The following is a 23153-nucleotide window of genomic DNA, read 5'->3' on the forward strand; positions in this document are numbered from 1 at the left end:
GCAATATCTCCGCAACGCTTTATCGTATTCAAACCAAACTTTGTACAAGTCATCGCAAACATGACCTGAGGCAACATGCAGTGTTTCGGTTTTTTGAAAAAATCATAAAAGTGGTCTTGTTAGATTCAGGACGTCATGCCGAGTCGTCTGATATCCAATTTTACCATATCGGCCATTTTGGCTTTCAGCCATTTTGAATTATGTACTAAAATGCTGTATTTTATGAACGCATGAACGGATTGTTACGAAACTTGGTATGGGTCATCAGCACGATGCCCTGAAGTAGCCTGAGAAGTTTCAAAACAGCGCCACCTAGTGGATAATTTTTTTTTCCAAACGCTTATAACTTTGGGTGGCGTTGACTTATTTTGATGGGGATAACTTTTTTTGTCTCCTGAATCCTTGCCGAGTCCAACGATATCAGACTTGCCAGGTTTTGGCATATGGTTTGTGCAGCGCGGTAATGTAGTGCTTAAAAAACGTTAGCTGATATCTTCGAAACCACTGGTCCGATCGAGACGAAAACAGCGTCAGAAGTTCGGAAACATAGGTCGATAGTCACAAGTATTTGCCCAAATGTCAAAATATTGATAATAAGGGGGTGTAAAATCCAATAAAAATCAGGTGTCAGTCATTTTTCATGTGTTTTTTCATATAAATGTCTATAACTCCAAAACAAAACAAGATATTTTCGCCAAAATTGACACAGACATGTATGGTCTCACTCCGACGACAAATAAAAACAATGGTAGGATTGTGCCACTTGGTGGCGCTATAATAAAACAAAACATGAAATTCCCATTGACTACAATGCAGTATTATGATATAAAATGCTATGCTTTACAAATTAATTGGTGTATCATTACGAAACTTGGTATGTGCCATCAGCACCATGCCTTTAAGGTACTTAAAAGGTTTCAAAACAGCACCGCCATGTGGTCCATACTTATAATGAAAAGGCCTCTTGAGGCTATATCTCTGCAATGACATATTGACACTTTATTGACACCCTGCTTTGATATATTGACACCAATCTTTGCATGTGTCATTATTCCCTTACTCTGACCACAAGCCACACCACATCAATTTCGTAACTGTGCCACCTATTGGTTGAAAGTGATAAATCATTAAATCATTATTACTGATTGTATTTATCATTTTACAGCTATTTTGCCTAAAATCACCTTAATAGGTCTTTAATTGCTCATTGCTTCAGTTGATCTGACATTGCCAGACATTTTGGCATGTCTTGTCTTCTTCTTTGCGCTTGGCCCCGATAATGGCTGCTTGCAGCTATATTTATTATTGTAATCATTCTCAAAACGGAAGGAAACAAATTGTGGATTGTAGTAATGCAAGTCAGAATGTAGCACTGATGAAGTCAGTATAGATCGACTTTATTTTAAATGTCATCTTGAAATATTTGTGCTCATCAGATTAGTGTACAAACAATATTATATCAAGGCATGTTCTATTATAAAGCATTTAAGAGAAGTTTGATTTAAAATTATGTTTTTAAATGTGCTGTGTGTGTGGTCCTTGTAAAACCTACGATGCAATAAGCAAGGATGGCAATACCCGAAATCTTTGATATTGGGGAGAGATTTTTAACAACAGCTTATAAATGATGTTTTCTGAAAATGTAAAAATACAGAAAGTTTTCTGTTTGTTGTTTTTAGGGTTGCGATTGTGTTTAGGGTTAGGGGATCGAATATACAGTGCAGTTAGTACAGTATAAAAATCATTATGTCTATGGAAAGTCCCCATATAACATTGTGTGTGTGTGTGTGTGTGTGTGTGTGTGTGTGTGTGTGTGTGTGTGTGTGTGTGTGTGTGTGTGTGTGTGTGTGTGTGTGTGTGTGTGTGTGTGTGTGTGTGTGTGTGTGTGTGTGTGTGTGTGTGTGTGTGTGTGTGTGTGTGTGTGTGTGTGTGTGTGTGTGTGTGTGTGTGTGTGTCATGTACAGACACTATGAACTTGTAGTAGCAATTTGTAGGTTGATTTCATAAAAATGTCCAAAAACACAGTGGCATTGTATTTCAAGATATACTTCTGTGTCAGTGGTAATTATTTTGTAACTCCATTTGTAATGTACAATTTCTGCACCACTGGCATCAACAAACAAAATTGCGAAAACAGTAACACTCCCCTGCCTGCCACTGTTTGGACATACAGATAGTATGGCACAAATTGCATAGACATAGCATAGTCATAAAATGAAAAGGAATAACACATGAAAGACTGTTGTTTCTAAACTAGATTCATTTTTAACAAAGACCAGCTATTTGGCTTAAAATTGTCATAATATATATCAATGCAAATTTGATCAAATTATCACTCACAGTTTAAGTCTGCTAAAACATTCAGAAGAACGAAAGAGGGTGACCTATTTGGTCATTTCCTAGGTGTTCTTTAAGGAATGATTGTATCTTCTCACTAAAAAGATTTGTATGGTAATCTCTGGTGTCTGCTTCTGAAGGGGGGTCCTGTCTTCTTGAGCAGATGTTCCTCACTCCCCAGCTTACGACACCAACCTAATCAATAAGATTTTACAGATTTTAAAAAAGTTACTATTTCTCAGCTTCTCTCAAATTACATTTTTTTACATTTGCTATGACAATACTTTTAACAAATTTCCTAAACTCTTAACGCACCAACACACCTACATCACACAATTGGCAAAACGGTTAATTTCATGCTCAAAATCACACATTGTAAACTAAACTGCAACACTAATTTTCAAAATACAATAAAACACTAACACAATACACATGTCTACCAAAACCCTAACACATGTTCTCTTCCAATATTATAGAATGCCCTTCAGTTTTATTTCATTATCACCATGTTGACAATAGCAAGTTCCTGTTCTTCATTTAGGAGCTTTCCTCTGCGGTAGATGTTGAATCCTTAGATAGACAAAATACAGTTAAAATTCCCTAAAATTCTGGATAATGGATGCCACTGTGTCCCGGCTGAGATTTGACTGTACTCGTTCACCAGCCTCTCTGTATGATAGCCTGTGGTTTATGACATGGTCTATGATAGTAGCTTTTATTTCATCAGTTACCCTAATTCTGCCCCTTCTTTGAGCGCCACCATGCATTCTAACTCCTCAATCTCTACCTTGTCCTTGTCCAGGCATTCCTCTTCCTTGCCCTTGTCCCAATCCTCTCCCTTTGTCCTGTTACTGATCTTCCTCTCCCTCATGCAGGCATTTTTCTTACTTTCCTTGTGTTGCTCTATATTATTCCTTTTTCACACAAGATAACCCCAAAGGTCCTCTTCTACTGTATACCATATGGTCATGTGATTGAAAGAACATCAACATTTCCTAGATGGGTCAGCTGTGATTTATATACCGCTCTTTCTCAGTAACGATGGAATAAAATACAGGGGATATATTTCTGTTTCAATTCACAATATGAAAAGCTGTTCACTTTGACTTGAGCCTATATGGTCAGGGTTTAGAACATGGTGTTATCTGTTCTGACATACAGTGTTAAAGCATTGGTAAATTTGGCAGTAAAAATCCATTGTTTTGATCTTGGTTGAGCTTGTGTGTAAAAGAAGTTCAAGCTTTTTAAATTTGTGTTAACTGTATGAATTGTGTGTAAAAGCAACAATAAATGTGCTAGTTGTATAGCCTACACAGACAGATGTTGTGCAAACTGCGTTAAGAGTTTAGGAAATTTGTTAAAAGTATTGAAAAAATTGTCATAGCGATTGTAAAAAACTGTAATATTTAAATTTACCCTGTTACACACTTTGGGCCCTATTTTAACGATCTGAAACGCAAGTGTCAAAACGCGAAGCGCAAGTAACTTTGTGGGCGGGTCTCGGCGCTGTTGCTATTTTCCCGGCGGGATAAATGGCTCTTGCGCCCGGCGCAAATCTAAAATGGGTTGGTCTGAAGTAGCTTCATTATTCATAGGTGTGGTTTGGGCGTAACGTGAATAAACCAATCCGAGCGTCATCCAACATTCCCTTTAAAAGCAGGTGCGCAAGTTCCATTATGGATTGCTATTATTATGGCGTATTTACCAGGCGCAAGCCAGGAGCGGTTCACAGCCGAGGAGACTGATGTGCTTGTTAGAGCAGTGAAAAACAGAGAAGTGAAGTTGTCATGTTGTACATTATGGTAAAGGTGATTTCACAGTCTTTTTTTTCTTTCAGTTTTTTCAGTTTTTCAGTCGATTTTTTTTCCTGGTTCTTGACGGACAAACCAATTTGTCAGATGTCCTTATATACATATGTCTTGCCACTATTGGGCAAACAGGTCTTATCCTTAATTATTACAATTAGCCTGAATCATTTGTAAGCTAGATTTATGCCTATTTTTTCACATCTTCGTGGCACACCACAATGATTTCCGTCATCTCATGTGTTAATATTTTTTTAGTGTAACAATTTATGATTTGCAAAAATAACTGTTGCATCTGTGTAGATTACATGAGCAAAGTGTATGCGCGTTGTGCACGCTATACATTATGGTCAAGCATGCGCCCTTAAAATAGCATAATGAACAACGCGCAACGCGCCACTGACTTTAGACTAGGTTTTTTCTGGTCAGTGGCGCAATTGTTTAATGGAACAGCAAAATAGCACCAGGGATTGTTTGCGCCGGAACACGCCTCCTTTTTTGCGCTGAACCGCCCAGGTAGCGCAAGTTCATTCACTAGTTTAGCGACGTGCTTCTGTGGAGGGAAAAGCGCGCTTTGCGCGGGTGCAAAATAGGAATGACACATGCGTCGGTGTACAAAGTCAATTGCGCTGGGTGCAAGATAGGGCCCCTTGGGTGAATTCCAATTGTAAATGAACATCCCTATGGCTTTATATGTGTGTGCATGTGTGAGCCCCAGATAGCACATTGACATTGATACAATGTATCGGACCGTTGGCTGAACGTCTGATGCATATGGCACACTTAACTGGAAACACTTAAGGATTTTCAAAGTCAACATTTGGTTGGTTGAATTCTACAGGATGTCCGGGAGACGTATGTGTTGCATTATTTAGTGGTCCGTCTGAAAACAAATGCTGTGACGCCAAAATACCCTCGGGGAAGAAGAAATTCATTGTGTTCAACTGTGACAATGAACATTTACCAGGGTCAACTAAACGCTAGATTTTCAAAAGTATGTGAATTTCATGGCTCGATTGTTGCAGCAAACTTGCACAACATTCTTGAATTAGTCATTTATTAGATGCAGGCAGGTCTGTTGTTGTAGGGACATCGACTTTACATTTTCATGCCCCTAAACATGACGCAGAACAAAAACTGTAATTTGCTGTTTTACATGTCAGTCAAACGCCCTCTGGGGCGGTCCTTGGCCTATGAAATCTGTGATAGATTCCAGACCTTCTGCCATCAGTCTGAAGATTGGGCTATGCTAGACTATAGAAGTTGAGTTTGACATTTCAATGTTTAAAGTGTGTCGGATCAGCATTGAAATTTTGATGAAAGCCGACAGCACACATGGGTGGAGACAGTGACATTGAACTAACAGGGATTTGTAGTTGATGACCACAAGATCATCAAAATCTCACCATTGCTTCAACATTAATTGCGGGTGCAAAAGTCATATTGTACCAACATCACTCTTTAATGTTAATTCAATGCAATTAGCGTTGACGCATCTACATTGACGCAACATTTTTTCAATGATTGCTTGCTATCTGGGGAGTTTCCTCTCTTCTCTTCAACTTTAAAACTTGCCATCTTTTCTTTGGTCCCTGCAGCTAGTCACATAACATAACGTATATACCATAAAACATATTTCTTACCTATACGTAACTTATTTAAAGCTGCAGTAGGTAACTTTTGTAAAAATGTATCTTTTACATATTTGTTAAACCTGTCATTATGTCCTGACAGTAGAATATGAGACTGATAATCTGTGAAAAAATCAAGCTCCTCTGGCTCCTCCCAGTGGTCCTATTGCCATTTGCAGAAATACACCGTTCCCGGTAAGAAACAACCAATCAGAACCAGGAGGAGTGTCTTAGCAGTGTCAATCAAGCTCGTGCGCGCTGATCACACCTCTCTCATGCACAGTGCGTATAGGCGTTCAAATTCAAGCATACCTGTCAAGTTTTGGATTTGAAAATAAGGGACATTTTTCGGCGCCCACCGCAAGCAGTCCCACCACCCCAACCAAGCTCCAGTATCCCTTACATTTTAAGACAGGTGTTATAGCCCAAATGAAAACACAAAAGGTTATATATGATGAGCATTTATTTAAAGGCTTATTTGCATATTTTCTGTTCATTAAACATTGCTTGTTACATTTTATTTTCATTCCACACATTCTTTTCATTTCATATTGCTTTTCTTTTACAGTTTTTCTTTTCATTTCACATAACTTTTCTTTACTCTTTTAGTGAGTTATTGTACAAATTTGTTGCAGACTTTGCATTCTTTAAGACTGTTTTGGAAGGAGTGTATTTGTGTGCTGGGCCAGAGTGGTTCATTTTACATGAGAGTAGAGCACAAACTGTTCTGTTGTCTAATGTCATCCTATTCTCTGTAACAATCTTTCGTACCATAAAAAATACCCTTTCTGAACTTGCATTGCTATGGGCAGGGCTCGACATGAACGCTTGTTGAGTGAAAAATAATTTTACTTGCCCAACGGACAAGTATCCTGAGTAAAATGTCAAAACAAAAAATAATTAGGGAATCACCAAAGTGCAATAATGATTCTGCATTCAGTTAGTGTAAGTGGCGATCGGTAGTGGATAATATAAAACGAACTGACAAGGTTGTGCTGTTGAGGCTCGCGCAGCCTCTCGACGAGAAAATCGAAAACAAATGAGCGCCACTCATACAAAGAAACTCAGTTAACATACACGGTTAAAATGGTGAAGTTATTATATTTATAACATATGATACAGTTAAGCAACATCACACTAACAAGAGTGTTGTTTTCCTGAATACCATCACTACTGGAAATGACACTGATTTCATATGCCAGTTCCATAAACAATTAATTAACATTAAGTCACTTACATTTTATAATTAAATCCGCTGTCCCATTGATCACGGTATTGACAATAGGGTTTTTTTGTTGTTGTTGTTGGCAGGAGTGCCTTAATCCGTCTCTATCGTTACGTCCATCATCCGTGTCTGTTTTATTTTTTTTCCCGCGTTGTCACTCGTCATCTGACCTCACACACTAACCTCGCGACAACTGACACCTTTACTGTAGGCTACTGCAGATGGGAGTTATCGCGAGGCTAGTTACAGAGCTCAGATTGGAAATGTTTTTGTTTTTTTACTCCGGTATTATTGGTTTTTTAATAACGCAGGTTAAAATACGGGAGATTTACAGGAAAATACTAATACGGGAGGACGGCGGGAAAGAAGGGTAAAATACGGGACTTTCCAGGCCAAAACGGGATACTTGACAGGTATGAATTCAAGATTACCGTGAGTGCCCACTACTGGAGGAACCTTTGCAATGGACTGAACTGGAAAGTCCTAAGCCTTTGATCACTTCGAATCCACTATGGAGTTGATTTATATATTTATTTTTTCCTTTACGAAATTGTTTAATGCAGCATTCCATATGTATTTCGGTGTATTTGGGTTGTTTTAAATGTTTTTTAAAATAATAAAATATCATAGAGTTGTTTGTGGTGGGGTAAATGAAATGCGATATGCGGTGACGTCACAATCGTGTTGCATTGTTGTATATGAAGCTGCCTGAAGTGTACATATGAAGTAGACTTGCTCCCTCTGTCAAAATCAAGGGAGCAAGGGTCTGTCCATATAAACTTCCCTTGTCCACTTCACGAAGTGGAACGCTCTTCAAAATGGCCGCAGCTTTGCTTATGGCGGACAAACAATCCAAACTGCCAATTCCTCGAGTGGCACCTGCTCATAAAATAAAGACAGGTAAACGGAAAAAGACAGATGACGATGATAAAAAAAAGACAAAAAGAAAGAATTAGATAGAGCCCGAAATAGCGGCTTTTCCGAGGTGGAGGGAGCTACGTGTCCTGAAAGGATTAAAAACCGATGCAGAGTTAACCACATTTCAGCTTGACAAGTAAGTATCCCTGCTTGATTTGTTTCATTTTTTTTAGAACTACACAACTAAGATAATTTCAGTTGGACCCACTCGGCGACCTCTGCCCCGTCTCCCACGTCCCCTGCCTGATGCTCCGCGCCCACCACGGCTTCCTCTTCTCCCCGCCCGCTGACTCCTCGAAGTCGCTGTGGGTGTGAATTCCTCGTCGGAGCCCATTGACTCAGTGTCAAAACTCTAGCCGCATAACATACAGATAAAATGTCACGCACTGTGCAAAGCAACTATTGAAACCTATAATTCACTGGCTTGTCATTTTGCTGAAATAATGTACTAGCAAACCTTATTTAGCATTACATATCGATAGAATAATTACTTGCATACTGTAACGTTAGTCACCGTTATATTATCTTACTAGCTATTTATTGCTTATAGAAATAGTGCAACGTCATATAGTTACATTACATGTATTGCAAAATACGTAATGTTTTGAGGACCAAGTTTGTAGTCAAAGTATGGGCAGGCCATAGTCGATGTAAATCATATTGTTGATGTTTCGTCTATACCAGTGAATGTGCCATAACTGTTTATCCACCGTCATCGGTGGCCCTGCTTGCTTACTAGCCTGCACGTTCACGGCAGGCTCCGTTGTGATGGGGGAGGAGCTGTGGAGGGAGGGCTGTAGCGCAGCAGAGAGCAAGGGGGAGTGACCTGTGAGTTGTGCTTGTTCAAATTTTCAGCCTAAGTCAACATTTTCTAAAAACTCCCTACTGCAGCTTTAAACTTCATATGAAATAATGCATGACAAATTCAAATGTGTGCAATATATCACAACAAAACAAAACTTGAATTATTCTGTTTATACATTAACTCAGACTCTCCCGCCACCAAATTTTGATGTTTCGACATCCTGGGTCGCATGACCACAAATGTTATAATTAATTCCTGGAAGTGAGCATGGCTTGAGCATGACCCTATAACAGACTTGTGGAAGGGCCCTTCATGAAGGTGTTCACTTTCGTTTGACATGCCATATTAATGGCGCCCCCTCCCTGAAGTGCCATTTAAGACTTTACAGCCACATGACCAATATTGTTTTCAAAAGGAAGTGGAAATCTCACCTGAATCAGTCGACCTTTTTGATTCACGTAAGTGGCCCCACCTGCTTCACCTATTACAAAATGACATGCAGATAAGAAGTATATCAATTAATTTCAGATCTCTAATGATTAAAATGTTATCAACAAACGTTAGGACCTGAATGGTAGATTAGAGTCAAATATAAGCTCCCGTCACGATGGCAAAAATCAAACATACCTTTGCAGGCGACATCATCTATTTCTGGTTCAGTACCACCACTGCACAGAAAATTGTCTGTAACTACGTCCTTTGCGTTTGTCACTTTGATTCCTTCTGCTTTTTTTGCATCTTCAACACAGGCATCCCGCTAAAGAACAAGTACATCAAGAAGTGTTCTTAGATTGCTGTGGGTTAAATATATATTTTATATCAATACAAGATTCAAATAAGTTTTCTGTTGCATATTGCACATAATTAATGCTAAATGACTAAATTAAATTCAAGTGCTAGCAAAAGATTGTGCAGTATATGAACTTTGTGACTTTTTAAAGGCCCCATAAAATCAAAGTTACAGTTTTGCTGATTTAATTTTGTTCATATTCCTGTGTAATTGTAAACCTTGACTAAATTAGCTTTTAGAAAATACACAACATACATTTAAAATGTGCAGCCTCTCTCTTCTGGGTATACAATAGAAAAACTAATGACTCATAATCCACTGGACAATTTGGGTCCCATTTAAATAAGTACAATACTCTATTGCAAAACACTTTTGCTTTGAGGTGGGATATGGGTACAGTTAGGCACAGGTTTAGTGGTATGGGTAGGTTAAGGGTAGGGTTAGGTCTAAGGGAAGTGTCAACAGTATAATTAGAAATGTAATTAAAGAAATTAATTACAAATGTAATTACATGCAGGTATTTTTAAAATGTAAGTACAATGTAAAAACATGTATGTACACAATAAGAGCATTGTATAGTTCAGGCCACCTAATATAAAGTGGGTCCAGAATTTGTTCTTTTTTACATTTCAAACTACACATCAGATTAGAAATAAAAATAAAATCCTTACATATTTTCCACGCTTGATTGTGATGCTTTTTATTTGTCGTGGTGTATCCTTTGTGAGCTCCATTTTTGACGTAAAAGCAGCTTCCACAAGTTCTTTGCTCATTAGTAATTCCTCTGTAACAAAAGCGTGGAGAAAAATGCATGACATTTTGTGTTTGGTATGTTTCACTGTATAAGCAGTGTCACATGTTTAATATATCTGCATTTTAATGAATCTTTCATACTTTTTGATATGGTTGTAATATGCATGCAGCATGTCTGGCAGATATATTATCTGGTACCTTACCATGTTTTCTGCACGTCCCTTCACTGTCTGAAAGTCTCAGAGCTCCATTGGTTTCTTTGGTGCAGGGGATGCAGATTGGTCTACACATGATGATCTTTAATGAATTAAGCTTTTTTTAATTCTTAATAAAGTAACATCACATTACATACTACTCACCGTAGATTAACACTCATCGTAACAGCTTCTTTCAGCTGTATAAGAGCAGCATCAAATTCATAATATTCCTTTATTCCCATATGCACTTTTGCTGTGATGTCATAGTCAGGATGAAGTATGATTTTTTTCACTTTTACAACTGCAAAAGGATAATAAAACGTCTTTGATAAGATGTATGCTGTGTAAAAAAAAATTGGAGACACTTTCGAATACTGTTCTGTCATTAATGAATAGCTACACAAGAACAAATGAGTAACACACTATTAACATTCTATTAACTACTATTAACTAACAAGATACTCTAATTAACAAATTAGTAAGTAATAGTGCTTAGTCGAATGTGGTCGTTTACTATTAGCTAATCAGTGTCTCCCAGAGGACTACTAAGAACTACTATATACAGGTTCATAATTAACATGAATAATGAATGTATAATTAATTTAAGTTAAGGGCATGATAACCTACTAGTAATGACTCAAGTATAACCAAATAATTCAGAAGGATTTACTAATTATTTAAATTATTATTCAAAAAGTGAAGATAACCCGCTAGTAATGATTCCATCGATAGTAATGAAATCCATCAGAGGAATTACTATCCAGAACCTTAAAAACATTACAAAAACCTCAAAAGCGTCCAATGACTTCAGTTATTACTAGGGAGTTATAAAGTTTAAAGTTAAAATACTGATCCAAATAATTAGTAATTCCCTCTGAAGGATTTGGTTATACTTAAGTCATTACTAGTGGGTTTCCAACTTTAAAATTAATTATACATTATGCATTATTCATGTTAAATATGAACATTTATATATAGTAGATCTTAGCAGTCTGATGTATGAAAAAACAAAATAGTAGATACTGATTAGCCAACCCAACAGCTAATAGTAAACTACCACATTCAATAAGAGTATCTTGTATCTTGTTAGTTAATAGTAGTTAATCGAATGTTAATAGTGTGTTACTCATTTGTTCCTGTGTAGCTATTCATTAATGACAGAACAGTATTCGAAAGTGTTACCCATTTTTCTTCATTAATTGTTGTGACAATACGGGTGTATCAGTTCAGGACACAACATTACCCAGGTCTTTTTGCAGAGTAACTGTAATCTTCTCAGGTGTGTCTCCCTCTTTGAAGCAGTGAGCAGCTGTCAAGATGTAACTTGAGCTGACTAATGACCCCATGCAGTTTGAACCTTGTGGAGAACGCTGTATGACGAGCAGAGAAGATAGATGTTGTCATGCGCCATCTCTTTAGCCAAATAACATCCATCCATCAAAAATAGACATATGATAAAAAGGTTATGCTCACAGCAACATGAATCTGTGCCAACCAGGGATATGCACGTCGTTTATTATCTTCGTCATAGTTTTGATGAATCCCACACAATCCTACACTGGTGCTCTCATCTGTGTAAGGAAGCAGGTACGAACAATCACTCATTACTTGATAAGAACCAGAGGTTCCTTAAGTCCATAAGTCCATTTATTCTGTCAACATTCATTCACCTCCATGCAGTTCAAAACCTGTATGACTTTCTCTCCTTCATGGAACATAAAAGTACAAATCTTGAAGAAAATCTCATTGTCCATTCTACATATTCAAAGAAATGCATTCTCCTCTCACATATACACACACACACACACACACACACACACACACACACACACACACACACACACACACACACACACACACACACACACACACACACACACACACACACACGCACACGAGAATTAAGGACATTTTCTGTCAATGGAGTCAAACCTGTTATGACGCATCTAAAAGGCACTACCGGTATGTTTGAATTGAACAGAAGCATGCAGGAAATGTATATCTACCGGTATATTAAATCAATTAAAGCTACAGTACCAATCATGCTGTCAAACATCTTCTGCACCTCGTCCAAGTTTAGAAGCTTAAAGAAATGTTTTTCTTGGTTCCTCTGTGACACCAAGCCATTAATGACATCTTTATATACATCTCCAATTCCAAACACATAAAGATCTGGAAAAAGAGGACAGATTCATATCAATATGAAATCAACAATCTTATATCTTCTTAAGTCTCTAAATCAATATGTGCAGTTTTTGCCTGTCCTGATGATACTGCTTGTAAATGAAAGACAATTTTGAAAAATACTATTAGTCCTAAATATTTCATTTTATAATTATGAATAATAAAATTCATTGCTTACCAAGTTTCTTTTCTCGCTTCGGATCATTTTTGGTGACATGATGTTTGATCTGGTCCACTTTAGGTATGGGATTCCCCCCCATGTTTGCTTGACCTATGGAAGATGAGAACAATTACAGTGAATATTGGCTTCAAAGTTGATCTCTAATTTACGGCAACATTTTGGGTTTGCATGTTTTATGGGGACTTTCCATAGACATAATGATTTTTTTACTGTACAAACTGTATATCCCAACTATCTAAAGTGTTAGTTCACCAAAAAATGTAAATTCTCTCATTAATTATTCACTACCACGTCGTTCCAAACCGGTAAGACTTTCGTTCATCTTCGAAATACAAATTAAGATTTTTTTTTTTATTGAAAGCTGGGAGATTTCTGTCCCTTCATGGACAGCTACGCAACTACCACTTTGAAACTTTAAAAAGTTCATATAGAGATCGTAAAACTAATCCATATGAATTGAATTGTTTAGTCCACATTTTTTGGAGACTTGCTTTATACGCTTTATATGATGAACCACATTTAAGGCTTTTATTCACATATAAACATTCATCAACTCACACATCATTTGTGGTAAACGGAGGCTCAAGCATGTTCGCTTGACGTGTGAGAACTTATGGGTTTGGAATGACATGAGGGTGAGTAATTAATGACAATTTTCATTTTTGGGTGAACAATCCCTTTAACCCTACCCCTAAACACAACTATCACAGAAAACATTGTGCATTTTTACATTTTCAAAAAAAACATATTTTAGTGTTGTTTATGCTTTATTGGTTTTCTTTCTCATGGGGACCAAAAAAAAAATGTCCCCACAATATCAAAAAATACTTATGGGTATTTTGTACATACATACATGAATAATAAAATAATTTGAATAGTAAAATTAAATTATGAATGGAATAGATGTATGTAAATACCATCAGTGAACACAATGATGATGTGTTGGGTCTCAAGGAAGCCAGCTCGATCTTTGATCTCCTCTATTTTCATACTTTCAAGAATTGTTAAATAGAGTTTGGCGATATTGGTACCTGTTTGATAATTATCTGTTACAAAAACACCATAAACAAATATTACAATCAGCAAGTTAATGAGAAACATTTTCTGATTCTAAAAGAAAGTGTATGGTGTACATTTTAGGGCATCCCCAGACCTCAGTCATATGATGAAAAAGAGCCATGCCTCAGACTAAAAGGCTTAAGGTCTCAGGAAAAACAACCTCAGGTGTCAAGTCTTGTTCAATTAGGCATCGGACAAAACAGCCTCAGACTAAAAGGCATTAGAAATAAAGGTATCGGACGAAACTCTCTGCGACCTGAAGCCTTACAGGCTAAGGCTTGATGCAGTTTTGTTCAATTACTGAATCAATCTATTGTGATTTTTTTTTTTAAGTATATATGATTTGTTTAATTTTTACGCTACATTGGACAGCAATGAACAACTAGACAAAAAAATTTTGTCGAGACAAACTTTGAAGGCTTGAGAAAGATTGAAAAGTAGTCGGGTGGTTGTTAGGGTTTTCTATGCGGTTGCTAGGGTACTCAGGGTGTTTGCTAGGCTGTTGCTATGTGGTTGCTAGGGTACTCAGGGTGGTTGCTAGGGTGGTGCTACGTGGTTGCAAGGGTACTCTGGGTGGTTGCTAGGGTGTTGCTATGCGGTTGCTAAAGTAATCTGGGTGGTTGCTAGGGTGTTGCTATGCGGTTGCTAAGGTAATTTGGGTGGTTGCTAGGGTACTCAGGGTGGTTGCTAGGGTGTTGTTATCTGGTTGCCAGGGTACTCAGGGTGGGTGGTTGCTAGGGTGTTGCTAGGTGGTTTCTAGGGTAATCTGGGTGGTTGCTAGGGTGTTGCTATGCGGTTGCTAGGGTACTCAGGGTGGTTGCTAGGGTGGTGCTATGTGGTTGCTTAAGTAATCTGTGTGGTTGCTAGGGTGTTGCTATGCGGTTGCTAAAGTAATCTGTGTGGTTGCTAGGGTGTTGCTATGCGGTTGCTAAGGTAATCTGGGTGGTTGCTAGGGTACTCAGGGTGGTTGCTAGGGTGTTGCTAGGTGGTTGCTAGGGTAATCTGGGTGGTTGCTAGGGTGTTGCTATGCGGTTGCTAGGGTACTCAGGGTGGTTGCTAGGGTACTCAAGGTGGTTGCTAGGGTGTTGCTATGAGGTTGCTAGGGTACTCAGGGTGGTTGCTAGGGTGTTGCTATGTGGTTGCCAGGGTACTCAGGGGAGTTGCTAGGGTGTTGCTAGGGTACTCAGGGTGGTTGCTAGGGTGTTGCTATGCGGTTGCTATGGTACTTAGGGTGGTTGCTAGGGTGTTGCTATGTAGTTGTTAGGGTACTTGTACTGGTTGCTCTTACTTTGGTGCTCTGATTGGTTGCTAAGGTGTTGTTATCTGGTTGCCAGGGTACTCAGGGTGGGTGGTTGCTAGGGTGTTGCTAGGTGGTTGCTAGGGTAATCTGGGTGGTTGCTAGGGTGTTGCTATGCGGTTGCTAGGGTACTCAGGGTGGTTGCTAGGGTACTCCAGGTGGTTGCTAGGGTGTTGCTATGCGGTTGCTAGGGTACTCAGGGTGGTTGCTAGGGTGTTGCTATGCGGTTGCTAGGGTACTCAGGGTGGTTGCTAGGGTGGTGCTATGTGGTTGCTTAAGTAATCTGTGTGGTTGCTAGGGTGTTGCTATGCGGTTGCTAAAGTAATCTGTGTGGTTGCTAGGGTGTTGCTATGCAGTTGCTAAGGTAATCTGGGTGGTTGCTAGGGTACTCAGGGTGGTTGCTAGGGTGTTGCTAGGTGGTTGCTAGGGTAATCTGGGTGGTTGCTAGGGTGTTGCTATGCGGTTGCTAGGGTGCTCAGGGTGGTTGCTAGGGTACTCAAGGTGGTTGCTAGGGTGTTGCTATGAGGTTGCTAGGGTACTCAGGGTGGTTGCTAGGGTGTTGCTATGTGGTTGCTAGGGTACTCAGGGGAGTTGCTAGGGTGTTGCTAGGGTACTCAGGGTGGTTGCTAGGGTGTTGCTATGTAGTTGTTAGGGTACTTGTACTGGTTGCTCTTACTTTGGTGCTCTGATTGGTTGCTAAGGTGTTGCTATGCGGTCACTAAGGTATTCTAGGTGGTTGCTAGGGTACTTGTGGTTGCTAGGGTGTTGCGATGATAGATAGATAGATAGATAGATAGATAGATAGATAGATAGATAGATAGATAGATAGATAGATAGATAGATAGATAGATAGATAGATAGATAGATAGATAGATAGATAGATAGATAGATAGATAGATAGATAGATAGATAGATAGATAGATAGATAGATTCTAGATAGATAGATAGCCACATTCTGCTTGTACTGTACAACAGTTGACAACAAGCAGTATAATAATGGAACAAAAATTTAAAACAAGAGCCAGAGCAAATACTTTACATTGTATCAGCATTTTATATAGGATCAATACAGAAACAAACTATCTGTGAAATGAGATACTAGTAACTCTTCCGCGGATATTCCATATCATAAAAAGCAAAGAGTCTCAACTAAAAAAAACAATGCGCTGCCAAAACGCTCTCAAGCACCCACAGCGAGATGTTTTCAGCAGAGCGCCTAGTGCTTTCAGCCGGCTAAAAACACTTTCGAGGACATGCTGCATTTTTAGAAAACGTGAGTCCGATCAGTTAGAAAAGATTTAGCACACAGAGTCAGAACAGTTTGAAGGTCTGAGCCGAGTTTGGTTAGCCTGACAAGCCAGACCCACATCAAGATGTTGGGTCTGGAAACTCACCATTGACAGGGCTCAATCCGAGGGGCGGGATAAACGCTTGTCTTTCAAAGTCCCTCTGCACGCAATTGGATTGCGCCATGACCGCCACAACCAATCAGAGCAAAGAAGAAGGTGAAGCCGAGCTAATGTTAGTTGATAGACTTTCGCCGTATCCCGTCGGCAAAACTCCGAACACATCTTCTTTTCTTAAGAATGACTTCAGTGCCGTTCTTTGTTCTTTTCTCAAAGAAAAGCTTAAATCCAAGTCTTCCAGAGTCGCGGCCAAAACCGATTCAAAAGACGCTGTTCGTCAGCTATGAGTAGCACGCAGAACCTCCGCATCTCTGCCGTGACGTGCCGTCATTATGTTAAGCCCGCCCACCGACTCTACACAAGCTGTGATTGGCCTGACCAGAGTTTGGTTTTTCCACCTCTCAGGTCTACCAAGAGTTGCTATACTACACTCGCGGCAAAATACATTTTCTGCCGCTAGGGTGCGTCTAGATTTCTAGGCTAGAGTTTGGTGGTTGCAGCTTTCGAGCTCTAGGAGGAGATGCAATTGTATTTAGGGTCAGAAGCGGAATAATAATACGTTTATTAGCATTTCAGTAAGTTGGCTCTCCCAAGCCAATTTAAATATATTTACCTCAAGTTAGTCTCGACTGTAACATACATACATACATGCATACATGCAAACATACATACATGCATACATGCATACATACATACATACATACATACATACATACATACATACATACATACATACATGCATACATGCATACATGCATACATGCATACATACATACATACATACATACATACATACATACATACATACATACATGCATACATGCATACATGCATACATACTATATTGCCAAATGTATTGGGACCCCTCCAAATCCTTGAATTAATTTGTTTCAATCACTTCCATGGCCACAGGTGTATAAAATCAAGCACCTAGGCATGCAGACGCTTCTGCAAACATTTGTGAAAGAATGGGTCGCTCTCAGGAGCTCAGTGAATTCAAGCGTGGTATGATAGGTTGCCACCTGTGCAATAAGTCCATTTGTGAAATTTCTTCACTACTAAAAAAAACACAGTGAGCAGAAGTCATCAACTTTCTGCAGAGTCGCCAGCTACAGACCTCCAAACTTCATGTGGCCTTCAGATTAGCTCAAGAACAGTGCGTAGAGAGCTTCATGGAATAGGTTTCCATGACTGAAAGGCCTGATCTCAACCCGAGAGAACACCTTTGGGATGAATTAGAGTGGAGACGGCGAGCCAGGCCTTCTCGTCCAACATCAGTGCCTGATCTCACAAATGCGCTTATAGAAGAATGGTCAAAAACTCCCATTAACACACTCCTAAACCTTGTGGAAAGCCGTCCTAGTTGAAGCTGTTATAGCTGCAAAGGGTGTGCCAACACCATATTAAACCCTGCGGATTAAGAATGGGATGTATTTAAAGTTTGTGAACTTTTGGCAATATAGTGGATATATACACCTTTAAGGGTACAACAGCTTTTCAATTGGGAAGAACCATTTTAATATGTTATTGTCTATTAGTATCTTAAGAGTGTATATCAGTATGTTTTGAGGATACTGCTCCTGTAACAAACATGGCACATTTTCTGTAATAATCATCTCTAAATCTGTATCAATGCATACAATAAGACGCAGAGCCGTACTTACAGCCATAATTAAAATGATCCAGATCTTCAAAAACCTTCAATAGGTATTTTGTTCCATCACGTTTAAAGTCCCTCATAGAGATTATCCGGTGAACGTCCGTAGCAAACATCAGGATCTCATAGTTTGGGGAGACCTGGTAATAACTAATCTTTTGGGAAAGAGCATTAAGAATTTACTTTTTTATGTGAACTAACACTTTAAGGCTCATAATTGTAAGCTTTCGATAAGGATGTGGGGTTAAAAATCAAGTTCACTATTGAGAGCATCACAATGGCAATGCTTCCTATTCAAATATTGGTATTTTTACTGATTCATTTTTCCAGAACCTTTAACATCCAAATGAACAGCAAGTAAATTACTGCTTTTAGAAAAATTTAAAGCTGCAGTCCATAACTTTTGCGCTCTAGCGTTTAATAAACAGAACTGCATGCGTCTTGCGGAAGAACATTGCAGCCGGAGCTACTTCTCATGTCTATGGCGAGTCACGGGACTGTGCTCCTCCGCAGCGGTTCCTACCAGTCTGGTCTGAAATAGTCCCAATATAAACACTTATTATAAGTGTACCATAATGATTCAGGGTAAGACAAAAAAAGATCAGGTTTGGAAAATGGATTCATGTTGTACATTCTCATTATCTAATTTTTGTAAATCTTGAACACAAAAAAGTTACGGACAGCAGCTTTAAGAAAGCTTCATTACCTACATCAATAGCCTAAAAACAATGCCTAAATAAGTGGACTTGCAACTTCACTACAGCAACTTCTGGGGGACATACCTTATCTAGAAGCATTTTAATGGTTTGTTTTGCCTTGTCAAATTCTGTCTTACTGATGCTGCCAGATGCATCCACAGCAATGTAGATATCAAGTTTTCCACCTTCATCCAATGTTATTTTCTTCCCCTGCTGATCTGAAGACAGAAGGGAAAAGGCATTCACATTTAAATTGGTTGATATGATTGTTTTCTTTTTCTGAGCCAATTATTAATGAGGATGAAAAATATGTGCATTTGTGAATATATATGGTTAACCCCTTAGTCACACAAAGGTACCTTTTCCTTCATACTGTTGAGAAACTGCTAGATTTGACTTTAGAGCACTGCTGAATGCTTCTGATGCTTCCTCTGGGGTGTCGTATGTGAAATCAGCTGTACAGTATTTACACAACAACATTATCCAGAAAAGCCACATTTCATAAGCAAAAGCTCTTATTTTTGAGAACACAAGTCCAAACAAGGCACATCATTTTGGAGCTTCGATGTAGATATTAGAAGACTCACCATAACATTGTGGCTCTGTCCCTGACCACTGGCCACCATCCAGACACACTCGCTCTTTGGAACCAATCAAGGTCAATGTACTGTCACAGCGGTACTTGACTTTGTTGTTAATGTTAAACATGTGGCCTGTTCGACTGCTACCAGGGGGAACACCAGGATCAGGGCAGTGATCAGCTGTGAGAAAGCATAAAAAAAGAGACTAATGGAAGTGAAGATATGTTGATCTGCAGATGCTTGGAGAGACATTTCTAATGAAATTTCTGCTAAACCTAGTTTCTGCTAAATTTCTGTTAAACTAACATGACATCAGATAAAAACGCAACAGAATACACATCACACATCAGTACAAAGTTTTTAAGCTAAACCCAAGGACTCTGGTATGGATTAAACTTGCAGGAGCTTTTATACCAGGAACTAAATTTGGATTTTTATATCCAATTAGTTGAACTTAATTAGTGAAACTGCTGAAAATAATGGCAATTACTCACAGTCATGTCCACAAATTGGTGTGCTTCCATTCCACTTTCCATTCGGCTTGCAAACACGGACCGCCGAGCCACGGAACTTATGATCAGAATGACATGAGTAGGTGGTTGTGTCATTTACATAGTACCTGGATTTATATGGGGTCACCTCTCCATTCTCCAAAACATGAGGATTGGGACATGTGACCTCTAGAATAAAAGCATGGATAAACACATACTGTAAAAGAGATGTTTTGAAACAGCCTCAGATTAAAAAAAATTACACAATTCTGCTTCAAAATAAATAAGTCCAGCATTTATTCATGATTTAATGACTCAAAATCACATTCACCCAATATAATGTCTTGTTTCTTACTTTTGCACTCTGGGGTTTTTCTGGTGCTAGTCTTTGGGGTCCAGAGTCCATATTGACAACGACGTGACTGAACCGATGGGTAATATCCATTCGGACAGATGTATCTTAGGAAACTCCCATCTGAATAGCCTTTAGAAAGAACAAAGCTCCCTCCAGTAATGTTTAGATTCTCCTCGGGACATGATGCATGCATTTTGGACATGGAAGATGGAGCACCTATATTAGAAACAATCAGATCCTTGGAGGAGGTCACAGGAAAAAAATACTTTTGCTAAAGATAATTTATTATTATGTTGAAAACAGTTTTGGCTGCATATTTTTATTTTTTTGTATTATTATTATTATTATAAATCATGATACACTGCCATTCAAAAGTTAGATTAAGGGGGGGGGGCATAAATGAATACTTATGTCTAGTAAAGGCACATTAAATTGATAATGAAGACAGTAAACACCTTTCTGAAAACAATAAATGTTACAAAAAAGTTTTTAACTTTCTATTCATCAAAAATATTAATAAATAATTTTCCGCAAAAATATTAAGCAGCACAACTGTTTAACATTTATAATAATAAGAAATGTTTCTTAAGCACCAAACCAGCATATTAGAATGATTTCTGAAGGATCATGTGACACTGAAGATTGGAGTAATGATATTAAAAAAAAGTTTTTTTTATATATATATATCTTTCAACAGAAACCAGTTAATTTAAAATGTAATAATATTTCACACTATTAGTGTTTTTATTGTATTTTTGATCAAATAAATGCAGCCTTTGTGAGATTAAACCTTGTTTTCAAACTTTCAATGTTTTCAAACTTTTGACCGGTAGTGCAGCCAAAATACAGACTTAGGTGAGAATTATTTGTGAGCTGTTTATCACAGAATTTTCCAAATTACCTTCATTTTAATATATTCCATTCATGCTGAAAGATGTTTTGTCTCTTAATTTCAGAATGCATTTATCTTAAGCAAAAAGACTTACCCGCAATAAGAGGACATATCATTGCAAGCAATAACCAATTCAACCACTGCTCACACTCCATGCTGTTTATTAAAATTTTCAGCTGAGATATAAAAAAAATTACAAAAATACTGAAGCAAATGGACTGGGGGAACATCTTTATAGTGGGTCAGCAAGTGGATTTTATTTACATTCAGTGGCCAATGTTTAACCTCAAATCAAATAAAGAGAATCAATTTCTCGGCACACATAAAATAATTACGCTCATCACTGCATCATTATATAACAATTATGTTCATGATTCTATTTGCAATATTCTATTTTGTTAATGATTCTTTTTTGTCATCAAATACGTATACAGAAAACAGCAGATTTGTTGGGGGAATACAAAATATTGTTTAGAGTTAAACAGCACAATAATTTGTATTTCTGATTTCTTGGGTCCAGAGAGCAGCTTAAACTCAAGGGTTAATTTGAGAACAATATTATTTAAACGGCTTGCTACAGATCAACACCCACTTAATCTATGAATTGATACATAGTATATTATCAAAGAACAGGGCATTGTTTGGAAGAGGTGAAATATGTTAGTAATGTTGTCATACTGAATGCAAAACACTACATTTAATTTTAGATTAATAATTAAAATCATTTCGTAAAAGCTAGGCAGATTCACCTTTGGAACCAAACAATACATTTGTTATTGACTTTGCTGGTAATAATAAACATGTGGCATATTTAACTTGGTTTCAAGAGAAAAATAACTTACAAAAGGAGAGAGAAATTAATAGGCATGTCATGTTTAGTCTCGGTTTCTGTTCATTTTGATTGGGTTTGTGGCTGTTTCCTGGGGGTTATTTCAGAAAGCAATATCTTACCATCAAACATACACAGCTCTTGTTTGATTAACCCAAACGTCTCGGTTACGACTGTAACCTTAGTTCCCTGATAGGGAACGAGACGCTGCGTCACCGCTCTGGGAACGCCTCTGTGTGATTGCATCGTGAAGCACGTATATGTCATCAGTCCAATAGAGAGACAGAACGTCATAGGCGGGTGACGTCATAGACCCGGAAGCTATAAAGCACACCGGCAAACACACGCCGTTAGCTTCTGAAGAAGACCTGAAACAAGGCGCTTGCGGGCATGCGAGGAGTATGGCCGGGTGACGCAGCGCGAGTTCCCTTGAAAGGGAACGTCTCGGTTACGACTGTAACCTTAGTTCCCTGATAGGGAACGAGACGCTGCGCTCTGGGAACGAGAATACCCACGTCCCCATGCGAGTCTGGATGCCCGCCTGAGACAGCTACGAGGCGAGCACCCGAGACCCCGGAGTAGCAGAAACATCTAGTTCATAGAACCTGACAAAAGTATGCGGCGAGGACCACCCCGCCGCATCACACACTTCCTGCAGGGAGGCCCCTGCCAAGAGAGCTTGAGAAGCAGCCATACTCCTAGTGGAGTGGGACCGAACAGCCAAAGGAGAGGGCTGTCCGGCCGCCACATAAGCCAGTGAGATAGCCTCGACTACCCACTTGCTCATCCTCTGCTTTGACACCGGACCCCCACGAGATGGAGGTCCGTAGCAAACAAATAACTGATCAGTTTTCCTCCACAGGGCAGCTCTGTGGACATAGGCGTCTAAAGCGCGAACTGGACAAAGCAGATTTAACTTTTCCTGGTCTGACGTCACAAAGGGAGGAGGACAGAAGGCCTGGAGCACAATAGGTCTCACAGGATTAGTGAGGACCTTAGGAATATACCCGGGCCTCGGAGAGAGAAAGGCCTTAGCCATACCCGGGGCAAACTCCAAGCACG

The 23153-nt window shown here is 38.8% G+C and overlaps 1 protein-coding gene across 3 annotated transcripts; it reads right to left on the bottom strand.

The window, feature by feature from the left end:
- Window positions 1-1366: 1366 nt before the first annotated feature.
- LOC307136907 (complement factor B-like) lies at window positions 1367-21467 on the bottom strand. 3 transcript variants are annotated; one of them, XM_079834266.1, is made up of 18 exons: window positions 21357-21467; window positions 20371-20586; window positions 20019-20204; window positions 19531-19704; window positions 19303-19398; window positions 19028-19161; window positions 18253-18400; window positions 13744-13872; window positions 12824-12916; window positions 12499-12633; window positions 11935-12032; window positions 11705-11831; window positions 10624-10762; window positions 10468-10547; window positions 10183-10295; window positions 9349-9478; window positions 9153-9202; window positions 1367-2532 (listed from the first exon to the last, which is right to left on the bottom strand). In XM_079834266.1, exons 1-18 carry the CDS (start codon window positions 21415-21417, stop codon window positions 2362-2364), a joined length of 2280 nt encoding a protein of 759 aa, XP_079690392.1. In that variant the 5' UTR covers window positions 21418-21467; the 3' UTR covers window positions 1367-2361. The 3 variants fall into 3 exon arrangements, 2 of the variants coding, with proteins under 2 accessions (XP_079690392.1, XP_079690393.1); XM_079834267.1 differs by having other exon boundaries at window positions 20371-20499; window positions 21357-21462; XR_013817856.1 differs by having other exon boundaries at window positions 1381-2532; window positions 9349-9515.
- Window positions 21468-23153: the final 1686 nt, after the last annotated feature.

This window comes from Gobio gobio (assembly GCF_949357685.1).
Source record: "Gobio gobio genome assembly, chromosome: 14".
Classification (NCBI taxonomy): Eukaryota; Metazoa; Chordata; class Actinopteri; order Cypriniformes; family Gobionidae; genus Gobio; species Gobio gobio.

Bases quoted from the DNA above. Each gene is read 5' to 3' on its own strand.
- LOC307136907 (XM_079834266.1), bottom strand. From the start codon at position 21,417: ATGGAGTGTGAGCAGTGGTTGAATTGGTTATTGCTTGCAATGATATGT. The intron at 20,205-20,370 runs GTAAGAAACAAG...CTTTTATTCTAG, and splicing joins AAAAACCCCAGAGTGCAAAA to AGGTCACATGTCCCAATCCT. The intron at 9,203-9,348 runs GTATGTTTGATT...ATTTTGTAATAG, and splicing joins AGATGATGTCGCCTGCAAAG to GTGAAGCAGGTGGGGCCACT.